The sequence below is a fragment of the Phyllobates terribilis genome, unplaced genomic scaffold, assembly GCF_046119375.1.
Source record: "Phyllobates terribilis strain yellow unplaced genomic scaffold, ASM4611937v1 Scaffold_2__4_contigs__length_985480577, whole genome shotgun sequence".
In the NCBI taxonomy this organism is placed as follows: domain Eukaryota; kingdom Metazoa; phylum Chordata; class Amphibia; order Anura; family Dendrobatidae; genus Phyllobates; species Phyllobates terribilis.
Window position 1 is genome coordinate 648348539 of NW_027362762.1, and position 12616 is coordinate 648361154.

General features: G+C 40.6%; 1 protein-coding gene across 2 annotated transcripts in view; it reads left to right on the top strand.

The window, feature by feature from the left end:
• The first annotated feature begins 5516 nt into the window (after positions 1-5516).
• The window catches only part of LMOD1 (leiomodin 1), a 41590-nt gene continuing 34490 nt past the window's right edge, over positions 5517-12616 (top strand). The window contains exons 1-2 of one of the 2 annotated variants that reach the window (XM_073666688.1): positions 5517-5647; positions 5759-6020. In XM_073666688.1, coding sequence (XP_073522789.1) covers positions 5787-6020 — 234 coding nt within the window. In that variant the 5' untranslated portion in view covers positions 5517-5647; positions 5759-5786. Of the gene's footprint in view, positions 6021-12616 lie in introns of both variants that reach the window. The other variant, XM_073666686.1, reaches the window with a different exon arrangement.

The following is a 12616-nucleotide window of genomic DNA, read 5'->3' on the forward strand; positions in this document are numbered from 1 at the left end:
TTGCCTTATAAATGGGGTTGGGACCATCAGTTGTGTTGTGCAGAAGTCAGGTGGATACACAGCTGATAGTCCTACTGAATAGACTGTTAGAATTTGTATTTTGTCAAGAAAAAAGCAGCTAAGTAAAGAAAAACGAGTGGCCATCATTACTTTAAGAAATGAAGGTCAGACTTTGAAAGTGTCCCCAAGTGCAGTTGCAAAAACCATCAAGCGCTACAAAGAAACTGTCTCACATGAGGATCGCCCCAGGAAAGGAAGACCAAGAGTCACCTCTGCTTCTGAGGATGTTTATTCGAGTCACCAGCCTCAGAAATCGCAGGTTAACAACAGCTCAGATTAGAGACCAGGTCAATGCCAGACAGAGTTCTAGCAGCAGACACATCTCTACAACAACTGTAAAGAGGAGACTTTGTGCAGCTGGCCTTCATGGTAAAATAGCTGCTAGGAATGGACATTAGACCAGTGGAAATCTGTGCTTTAGTCTGATGAGTCCAAATTTGAGATCTTTGGTTCCAACCACTGTGTCTTTGTGCGACGCAGAAAAGGTGAACGGATGGACTCTACATGCCTGGTTCCCACCGTGAAGCATGGAGGAGGAGGTGTGATGGTGTGGGAGTGCTTTGCTGGTGACACTGTTGGGGATTTATTCAAAATTGAAGGCATACTGAACCAGCATGGCTACCACAGCATCTTGCAGCGGCATGCTATTCCATCCGGTTTGTGTTTAGTTGGACCATCATTTATTTTTCAACAGGACAATGACCCCAAACACACCTCCAGGCTGTGTAAGGGCTATTTGACCAAGAAGGAGAGTGATGGGGTGCTACGCCAGATGACCTGGCCTCCGCAGTCACCAGACCTGAACCCAATCGAGATGGTTTGGGGTGAGCTGGACCGCAGAGTGAAGGCAAAAGGGCCAACAAGTGCTAAGCATCTCTGGGAACTCCTTCAAGATTGTTGGAAGACCATTTCTGGTGACTACCTCTTGAAGCTCATCAAGAGTGTGCAAAGCAGTCATCAAAGCAAAAGGTGGCTACTTTGAAGAACCTAGAATATAACACATATTTTCAGTTGTTTCACACTTTTTTGTAAAGTATATAATTCCACATGTGTTAATTCATAGTTTTGATGCCTTCAGTGTGAATGTACAATTTTCATAGTCATGAAAATACAGAAAAATCTTTAAATGAGAAGGTGTGTCCAAACTTTTGGTCTGTACTGTACACACACACAAAGTATCAGTAGCCATATCGCCAGAAAAGGAGAGGGGCCCAAACATATTTCATGCTCAAGGACAAGAAATGTGATTGTAATCTTTCTATTGAGGAAAATGTTGCACAAAGTCTAATATTTCTGACAGATTTGATTGATATGGTTCTCTTCATGTAATTTTAGGACTTGTGTGAAAATCTGATGTAGTTTTAGGTCAAATGTATGCAGAAATGTAGAAGATTCTGAAAGGCTCTCAAACTTTCAAACTCCTATTAGATACACAAATGTTATGTGTAATTTTCTAGAACACCTTGTACTTTTTCTTGGAATGGATCATTAGTTACAGTAGATTTAGCAGACTTAGCGTTAGTTCACACTCATGTTATCTGCATCTTAAAAACATCTCCAGAATCTGACCTTTTCTCACCTTTGAAACTGCAAAAACTTACTATCGCTTTTATTCATTCTTGTCTGGACTACTGCAACTCTCTACTGATCGGTCTCCCTCTTACCAAATTTTCTGCACTTCAATCCATCCTAAATGCAGCAGCCAGGGTGATATTTATCTCCACCTGCTACACAGATGCTTCCACTTTGTGCCAGTCATTGCACTGGTTATTTATTTGCTGCAAAGTACAATGTAAACTTATCTCTCTCACCCACAAAGCTCTCCACCGTTCTTCATCATTATTCATCTCCCTAATCTCTGTCTATCATCCTACCCGTGCTTTCCATTCTGCAACTGATTTAAGACTATCATCCTCAATAATCTGATCCTCCCACTTGTATCTCCAAGACTTCTCTCATGATGCACCAGTTTTCTGGAATGCACTACCTCAGACAGTCCGATTAATAGCTAGTCCCAACAACTTTAGCATGCTTTAAAAACATATCTCTTTAGACAGGCCTATCACCTTATTTCACTAATCTAACCTTCCCCTTTCTAAATTTTCCTCAAAATCTAGTCCTTACTATTCATCTGTTTCCACACCCTTCATCTACCCAATAGCACTTGGTTACTGTACTTAGACAGTTACTGGCTGATGACCGGCTCATACATCGTCATGTAAAATACCAAATTTATTATAATGATGTCTGGACCATACATGACTAGCACTTTTTTCCTATTGAGTCCCACCTATTTCCATATAGATTGTAAGCTTGCGAGCAGGGCCCTCACTCTTCCTGTAAGTGTTGAACAATGTGTTACTTTGTAATGTCTTTATTGTCTGTACATGTCCCGTCATCATTGTAAAGCACTGCAGAATATGCTGGCGCTATATACAAAAAATTGGATGAGACTTGCACATTCAAGTCTATAGGTGTACAAAACAAATTGGATGTGATACAGAGCCACATTATAGCATCCGTATATTACAGATACATTGCAATTCTTTAAATGTTTTTGTAAATGATTAATAGCTGTTGCTATTAATTGTATACAGACTGCACACGGATGACAAGTTTTCTGCATGAATCTCTGAACGATTTTTTGTACACCAGTGTGAACCTACCCTTAGTACTCTACAAAAGTTTTAGGTAGGTGTGGAAAAAATGCTGCAAAGAATGCTTTAAATAATAGTATTAATGGTTTATTTTTTTTATCAGTTAACAAAATGCAAAGTAAATGAACAAAAGCAAAGTCAAATCTATATTTGATGTGACCACCCTTGCCTTCAAAACAGCATCAGTTCTAGGAACAATTGCACTGTCAGAGATTTTGTAGGATTATAGTCAAATGAATATTCAGGTAACCAGTTGTATTAAACAGAAGATAATAACCATCATTTTCATATATGGGTTGACACACAGTCATTATATGAAACAGATAGAACAGTGTAGGAGACTTAAAACTGGGTGAGAACAGCCAAACTGTGCAACAAAGGTGATGTTTTGGAATACAGATTATGTCCCAGTTCATACAACATGATAAAACTGAGCACAGTAACAAGACACAAGGTAGTTCGCAAAGATTGTTAAGCAGACTGGGGTTACAAAATATGCTATTGAAGCTCTTTTGAAGAAGAGCCATGAAATGGGCAATGTTGAGGACCGTAGATTCAGTTGTCGGCCAAGGAAATTTAGCGCAGCAGATGAAAGACACAGCTTGCTTATTTCCCTAAAATTGGAAGATGTCCAACAGTGCCATTAGCTCAGCACTGGCAACAACCAGTCGGACCTAGCTTCACCCATCTATTGTTTAGAGAAGTCTGGCTATAAGTGGCCTTCATGGAAGGCAGTCAGAAAGCCATGCCTTTGACATGAAAACAATGTCACACAGCTCAACTATGCACCAAAACATAGGAACTAGGGTGCAGAAAATTATCCGCAGGTGCTCTGGACTGAAATGCCAAAATTAGAACATTTTTAAAAAGAAACATGATTATTATTGTTGTGTCCATAAAAGTCTGATCTACCAAAATATAAAATTATTTAAACTATGTGTTAAACAGCGAAAAGGGAAAAACAAAAATCACCGAGCTCCATGGTTGGTGTTTTACCTACAAAAAAAATGTTCCTGTGCTGAGATAATCTTATAAATGTGTCCCTGCTGTGTACTGTGTAATGGTTGTGTCTGACCATACAGGGACATGGTCTGATCATACCACAGCTCCTGGGCAGAGGGGGAAGCAAAAGAGTATACAGACAGGACAGCATGGGATCACAGCTGATTATTCTTGTGAGGTAAAACATTTCCCTGCCTGTTTATAAACAAAATTTTAATTATAAAGAAAGAATCATTTGCCACCCCCATGCTGTAATGTCTGTATACTCTTCTGCTTCCCCCTCTGCCCAGGAGACGTGGTATGATCAGACCATGTTCCTGCATGGTCAGACACAGCCATTACACAGTACACAGCAGGGCAGGAAAGAGGTGGCTTGTATGTTAGGATTTAAAGGGTTGTCCACTACTCAGACAACCTTTTCTCAATTACTGTATTTCCCTATGTAAAATAAAAACAGCCTGTACTCGCCTCCCTGTCACATGAGCTTTCGCTAATTTGCTGCTTCATTCTCACTTTCTTAGGACAAAACTAATATTCGAAAGAAGTGGGAGCTGCTGTTGCTCTCTGATTTCCTCCAGATGTTAGTTACATCCGAAAGAAGTGAGAGTGAAATGGCCCATTATTGGCGCTGATTGGCTGCATTTCTCATGTGACATAATATCACACGAGCCACAGGAGACCCGACGGCGGAACCAGAGGTGAGTACAGGCTTATATTTTACATGAATATAGTAATTGAGAAGGGGTTGTCTGAGTAGTGGACAACCCCTTTAACCTCTCTCCTGGAATGTAACTACTGCGCTCTGTTGGCCAGGGTCAGGGCAGGCACTGGTGGTCGAACTCCATGGAAACCAGCTGTGCACTATAATAGCTCTTGAATGGCAGCAGATAGAAAAAGCATGTATACTTGCTTATGTTCATTTTATCTAACCAATTAAAAGCTATTTAATTACTTGACAATACCCCTTTAAGCTTGATCATCAACAGGTTGTGCACCCTGTTAATAAAAATGATATATACTGCACAGGGCAGAGATATTTACATATAAAGATCCATTATAAAATTATAGTGAGCATAGACCTAAATATAAAATTAGTATATTTGTTGGCAGTCATCGAAGAGGAGGGTTCCACATTATATTGCTTTAGAACCCTATGATTTTTGTCTATGCCCCTGCAAGTTTGATTTTTTTGCATCTAGTTCACTCTGGTTTCTGCCCCCTTAAGTTCATCGATGTCTCCCATGGCACCAGTGCAGGTGGCATAGGGCATGTGTACTGTTCTGCTCTATGTGGTCCTAGACTCACATTCCTGGCATGTGTAGTAATAACTTGTGGAGCTGTGGAGTTAATTCCACAGCAAGCGGACTGTAAACAGAGATATTTTCTTTACCAAATAAGGATTTCTTAATTAATCAGAATCCTACATACAAATGTTTATTACAGGAATAATGCCAATGCCACACTTCACTATTGCACAGTAGTTGTATCTGCTTTATGTGCATGGTCTATATGGTAGCATTGCTCCCCAGTATTAATATGTGCGCATTGTGTATACCTTCACTGTAACTAACCTAGGATCAGTATCTACAAGCAGAAGTTATTCAATAATGGACGATATAGATAGACCTTCATGTGTATGCACATCTGCTATGGGTACAGGGATCCCTCACCAAATGACATGTACAGTTTATTGACTCCCAGCCCTCAGTGATTTCCATAAAAAGCGATGTATCCTCTCTCTAAATTTGGGCATGAGTGGAACATTCACAAGAATGTCTTGAATCTGCGCCCCTGGGAGGGAGAGGAGGAGGGGGAGTTCAGGAGGAGAGGGAGTAGACAGTGACTATAGCAGCACAGTATCCACTGGTGGAGAGCAGGCACCTGAGGGGCTCCTGGATCTAGACCTGCGGGGGATTTTTACTCACCTGGTCTCCGTACAATTCTTTTAGCTTCATTTTGTGCCAAAAAAGTTTTTCAGGAGCACAGGGTCATTTATCCGTGGGAAATAACTACTCTTTCTTGTTCGCTTTCCATCTCAGCCTTGTGCTCTACTTATAATCAGCCATCATGTCCAGGGTGGCCAGGTACAGACGGCAGGTGAGCGAAGACCCAGACATAGACAACTTGTTGTCTACCTTGTCCCCGGAGGAGATGGAGCAGCTGCAGAAGGAGCTGGATGCCGGAGACCCTGACGCTGGGGTATCTGCAGGGCTGCGAAGGGACCAGACCGAGAGGGCATCAAGTCAAAGGGAGGCGGAGAGGGAGAGCAAGAGACTGGCACAGGCACAGGCTGCATCTGAGGTAACGTCTATTTTACACATAATGGTTTACAGAGACTGTAGACAGGACACAGATCAACATCATAAATGGCAGTGCTTGCTTGAAAAATAAAATAGCTCAAAGTTAATGAGATATTTATCAATCTCTCATCATAAATGACTTATGACGTTCTTAGAAAGTGGCGAGGTTTTCACGTTCATCTATGTGAGACCGATTGACAAGAGTTTCCTAACTGCGTGAAAAGTGCTGCTTGTTTAGTTCAGTTGCCGCGCCGTATTTCTCAATAAGCCGTATTATGGTGCATGATATATTATGCCCAAGTAAATCCGTATCATCCTTTTCTTTTGTGTCAGTTAAGCCTTAGTCTTCAGGTTTTGTGAGTTTTTTTATTATTTGCGTATGATGAAAAAAAAAGTTTTTCATTATTATGTTGGATTTTAATTTCATCCATTTTTGGTCATGTGTCCGTTTCTCCTACTCACTAAACAGTTAAAACCGGTCAGCACACGGATAACACACAGATGGCATCAGAGTGCTATCTGTTTGTTTTTTTTATCTACCTTTTCACTCGAACAGATGACATTGATTTACAAATTGGACCAAAAATGGATGTGAGCATGCAGATAGACAATAATGGGTGTGTGTCCTATCCCTGAAAACATAGATTGGACATACACATGACACATGGATGAGACTGAGGCTCAAAGATGACTTGGTACAGTTTCTCTGTGTTCAGTAGTGTGCACCTTTTTGTCGCTGACTAGTCCAACTGATGAGCTTTCAGGTATATACCAATCTTAGCAGATCTGTCCCAATATGGGAAAATGAGGTAGTTCTTGTATATTGCCACGTAAGGTTTTACAACACAGAGCCCCACCACAAACACATATCACATAAATCAATGATAGATGCATGTTCCACCTGTGAGACCTCCGCACCTGCTCCCCTGACACCCATCATGATAGACGATGCATCCAGACCGCTCACATCTAGGTGACTCTTTCCATTCACTTGTATAGCAATTAAGAAAACAGCCGAGCATGCTTACATTGCCTTCTCTCCCTTCATTCTTGGCCTGTATCAGCAGCCAAACCCAAGATGATGGACACCTATTCAGGAAGTAGTAGTGGTCCAGAATCTATTAGAAATACATGGCATTCCGTCTGAATAGGCCATAAATGTCTAAAGTGGGAATACCTCTATAATCAGATAACTGTCAGGTCTACACTGGCTTCACACTAGGTTTTCAGATTCAATCTCAACATTTTGGTTGGGATTAAATTGAGCAAAATGTTTGTCATTGCTCCTTGCTGTCCCTCTAATAATTGTCCACTGACAAAGATATCCAAGTGCTGTTCTCAGTTATCTCCGTCAGTTCCACAGACCATGAATAGAGCAGTATTTAGCAAATTTTCTTCTACAGACCAGTAATACGCTGCCATTTTTCTTGCCAAAAAATACCTGGATTTCAGTTTAGATTGCCTTAAAATAGTGTAACATTAAAGCTGGATAACCACTTCTTCAATGGGGTCACGAGGCCGAGCTGCTATCTCCTAGGAAAGCTCCTCTGCAAATATATAGCATTATCTTGCATTCTGGCAGTCACAATCTTTGCTATAATAAGACATATAAATATTGAGGGAATGGGATTGTATGGTTTTTAAAAAGCCATTTTTTAAATAACCCTCTTCAGAGCATCATGATTTAAAGGCAGGTCCATCATTACGAACCATTGTCCATTAACCACAGTAAAAAAAATGGCTTCACTTCCCCTGTAATTGGAGTCCCGGCAATCTGATACATTGTCTGCATGTTTTTGGGGAAGACCAGTACTGTGAAAATGAAAGCTGCCTATGCAGATCATAGAGTCAATATCAACTGAATTAGTAACATTATTTACAATTTATTAACATGGCCAGATGCCTTTAAGAATGGCCTACATACGTAATCCAAATTGACACCAATAAGTAATAAAATCAGAGAGGTTTAATATATTTAGACAAACCAGGCGTGAAAATCATAACATTAATCATAAAAGTCAAAAAGACAAAGGCTCAGGTGTTCATAGCAGCTGATCACCTATTATGTGACAGGATGGGTTAATAGCGGGCCTCTATGTATGTATATTGTTATAATTATTTAGGCACATAAAGTGCTAGTACAAACTTATCGTCTATATGAGAAAAAACAATCACAAATGTTACCTCTATCATACAAAACTGCTAGTGCATAGATATAGCAGGCATACTTAGCCCATAAATAGAGTGAAAACACAGACACTGACATAGGGTACTTAAACCCACATAATGAGCAGCCATTAGTATAAACTCATGTAGGGGACTCACTTACCCATATTTCCCCCTGTATAACCAGCTATGCTCCCTGCTCCTGTTAACAAGCTCATACAAATGGATACTTTTGAACATGAATTCTGTTTGTTCCTCAATACGGAATAGAATGTACAGAAAGTTATCCTTATGGCTCCCAACACATCACAGAAACATTGGCTAAATCGCTGATATCGGTGGGCGCAGTCAACAGTCTAACGTTATGGGGGCCTCCAGCAATACACCACTGGTGTATGCACAGATATGAAGTGCATTAGGGTGCTATGAGCGTGGGGGGATACTGTTGAATAAAGGAATTGGGTGCTGAAGAATATTGTTAAAAGAACAGGATTCAATTCATTAATGGTGATAAGTCTAACTAAAAACATGCCTGTAAGGCGTGACTGAGATTGTGGATGTTGGGAATTAATCTGATCATTGGGGGGTAGAGCATCCCATCCCACACAATGGGGGGTGGAGCATGAGAAAAGTCTTGGAGACAGAAGGACTGGATTATGGAGGACTTTGGTCTTAGATCTAAGAATGTACAGCTCAGGTAAGGTGGGGAGAAAATATAAGGTGGTACAGCACTGTAGAGAGCATTGTGGTTAACAGTAATACATTTCCAATTAATTATAGGAAAAAAGGTATGGTCAACTGTAAAAATAATAATCTTTGCAGTGATCAGAAGTAAGACGTAGTCTTCAATTGCATAGAAAATAATTCGGCACTCAACGTGAACGATAAGGCAATAATTTTAGATGAGGCTAGACAAATATAAACAGTGATTGAATGAATATAATACTATTTGTATGTCTAAAATGAAAAAGAAAAGAAAGGCTGACTCCAGAAATGAGAACAGAAAAGAGAAGGAAAGGGAGAGAAGAGGGAATACTCAATGGTACGAATATGAGCTGAAACAACAATACAAGGTAAACATGGAATAGTCCACAGTGGATGAAGTGAATAGGAAATTTCAAGGATTACCTTCACCATCCGAAATTGGATACATCCTTCTGGAATTGCAGAGCCATTTGCTGACATGAGCTTTAGATGCGTCCATAGAGGGATGAAAGGAATCTTCAATTTTTTTGCCAAAGAAAAGTCCATGAAATTCCCAGCTGCTGCAGACTCAACGAATGCTTGTCCAGTGAACACAGAGGAACTGAAGAAAACGGACATAGGGACAAGCAATTTATCTTTAGTGGAAGACAGTCTTACCAGCAGGGTGATACCTCCTCTCTCACCTAGGGGCTGAAATGTTTCAACATATCCCAGTGATTTTAATAAATTTTTTTTACATATTATAATTTATGTTAATGGTAAATTTAGGTTGATATGTTGTGTGTTTATTAATAAAAAAAATATAAATTTGACAAAAATTTTTTAAAAAATAGCAATTTTCAAACTTTAAAAAAAAGTTAACAAATAACTGTTACGAGGGTGTTATTCCCCCCTGGGATACCTGGAGTTAGAAGGTCTCGTCGGGTAATGAATCGCAGGTCCTCTTTATAGATGGTGTGATTCATGTCCTATTTTAAATGGATTTCCTTTCCTTCAGTGCTGAAAGGATTAAGGACTCTTTCCATGCTGGCTAAGACCATACAGCGTGGTTGTTCTCAGCTGCATTTGCTTTATCATTTTCTCTCCCTATATATATACTGGCTCTTGGTGTTTCTTCCTTGCCAGTGAATCTTCTTCTTGGAAAGCATTGAGCTGTGTAGTTTTGAGTAGTAGTAGTAGTGATCTGTGTGCAGTAGCAGCGTGAGTGTTTACCTCCTAGTCCTTACTCCTATTTTGTTTTTTTGTTCTTTCCTTTCCCTAACCTCCTCCCTATTTTTGGTGAGTGTCTTTGTATGATAGTGGTTTCAGTTATCCCTGTCTGTCTTTGTGTCTAGTTTCCCTTATATTTCTGTCCCATGCCTCATGAGGTGGGGGAGGGGACAGTTTAGGGTTTAAAGCAAACCTGTCAGCAGGATTGTGCTCAGTAAACTACATACACTGTCAGGAGGGCAATATTACACTGATTAAACTGATACATTGGTTGATGAAATCCGTCCTGTGGTTCTTGTGTAATCTTTACTTTCAGTTTGGAGATAATGATATGCCCGTGCTCCGGGGCGGCCTGTCAGGTGGGTTCTATCTGGTGCTCTGCTTACATATTCATCTGTATTCTTTTATGACAGCTCACTGTGCCTTCACTGACCTGCCTCCTATTTTACATAATGCATCTAGTAGTGCGGGGCTGAGTAAAAGAGGAGGCCGGTCAGTGAAGGCACACAGGAACCACAGGACGGATTTCATCAACCAAGGTATCATTTTAATCAGTGTAACGGCTCCAATCTGACAGTGTATGTAGTTTACTGAGCATAATCCTGCTGACAGTTGTGCTTTAACAGGAACATAGTAAGGTCAGAGACTCAGGCCTCTCTACCATCAAGAGTACCCCTGGGACAGGGATAATTAGGGTCTTAATTCCAGGGACAGTTGTAGGCCTCTCTCTCTTACTTCAAGCCGTCACTTCGTGACAATAACATTGACCTCTTGTCTCTTCCACATCAACACCATTTGAAAAATGTAGTTTTATTTTGTTGGGAAGTTAGAAAGTTTACAAATGTATAAGCAATTTTTATTTTTTTCAAGTAAATTTACAAAACTTTATTTTTAGGAACCTATATATTGGAAACCCCCAAAAGTTATACTATTTTAACAACAGCACTCCTCAACATATTCAAAACTACTGTTAGGTAGTTTATTAACCTTTCAGGTGCTTTTCATGAATTAATGCAAAGTCGCATGAGATGAATAAAAAATTTTATTTTTACCACCATAGGGCTCTTTCAAATGTCTGCGATAATCGGTCCGATGTCTGATTGCAATGCACGGCCTGGCTGCACATCTCTTGACCCAAGCGTGACAATTTCATATATTTCTATGAAGCTGTCAGGCTCGGGTCAGGAGATGTGCGGCCAGTCCGTGTATTGTGATCCAACATCGGACTGATTATTACAGGACATCTGAAAGAGCCCTAAATGTTGCTAAGGCCACGGCCCCACTATCCGTATTCGGTCAGTATTTTTTCTCAGGAGTGGGAGCCAAAACCAGGAGTGGGTGATAAATGCAGAATTGGTGACTTGTTTCTATTATACTTTTTCTCTGATTGTTCCTCACCTGGTTTTGGCTCCCACTCCTGAGAAAAAATACTGACCGAATACTGACCAAATACTGATAGTGGGGCCGTGGCCTAAGGTTTCAACAAGGCACTATAGCAGGTCACTATAGCTAAGGCAATTATTTGGCCGTGAATTGCTAAAGCAACCATCAGGACCACACAATCACGATACAAACTACATACACGGATGCAGCAGTCACTGTTTATTGTAAGAAGGAGGGACACTGTATATAATTTTAAAAGACAACACTATATAATAAACAATGACACTATACATACTAAGGGAGGCGACTATATGTAAAGCTGTACCAAGAAGTTCAGCACAGGGTTGGAGGGAAAGGAAGACACACATCTGTGTAGGCCCCCAAACCAGGCTTTCTACAGACCTGTATATATACCTGCAAGTTGATAAATATATAAAATGAAAAACTATGCTCCACATGAAAATATACCTAGTCAACATGTCCACTGTATATAAAATTAGCCAGTGTGCTCCGAGGAATATACACTGCTCAAAAAATAAAGGGAACACTCAAATAACACATCCTAGATCTGAATGAATGAAATATTCTCATTGAATACTTTGTTCTGTACAAAGTTGAATGTGCTGACAACAAAATCACACAAAAATCATCAATGGAAATCAAATTTATTAAGCAATGGAGGCCTGGATTTAGAGTCACCCCCAAAATTAAAGTGGAAAAACACACTACAGGCTGATCCAACTTTGATGTAATGTCCTTAAAACAAGTCAAAATGAGGCTCAGTATTGTGTGTGGCCTCCACGTGCCTGTATGACCTCCCTACAATGCCTGGGCATGCTCCTGATGATGTTGCGGATGGTCTCCTGTGGGATCTCCTCCCAGACCTTGACTAAAGCATCCGCCAACTCCTGGACAGTCTGTGGTGCAACGTGACGTTGGTGGATGGAGCGAGACATGATGTCCCAGATGTGCTCAATCGGATTCAGGTCTGGGGAATGGGCGGGCCAGTCCATAGCTTCAATGCCTTCATCTTGCAGTAACGGCTGACACACTCCAGCCACATGAGATCTGGCATTGTCCTGCATTAGGAGGAACCCAGAGCCAACCGCACCAGCATATGGTCTCCCAAGGGGC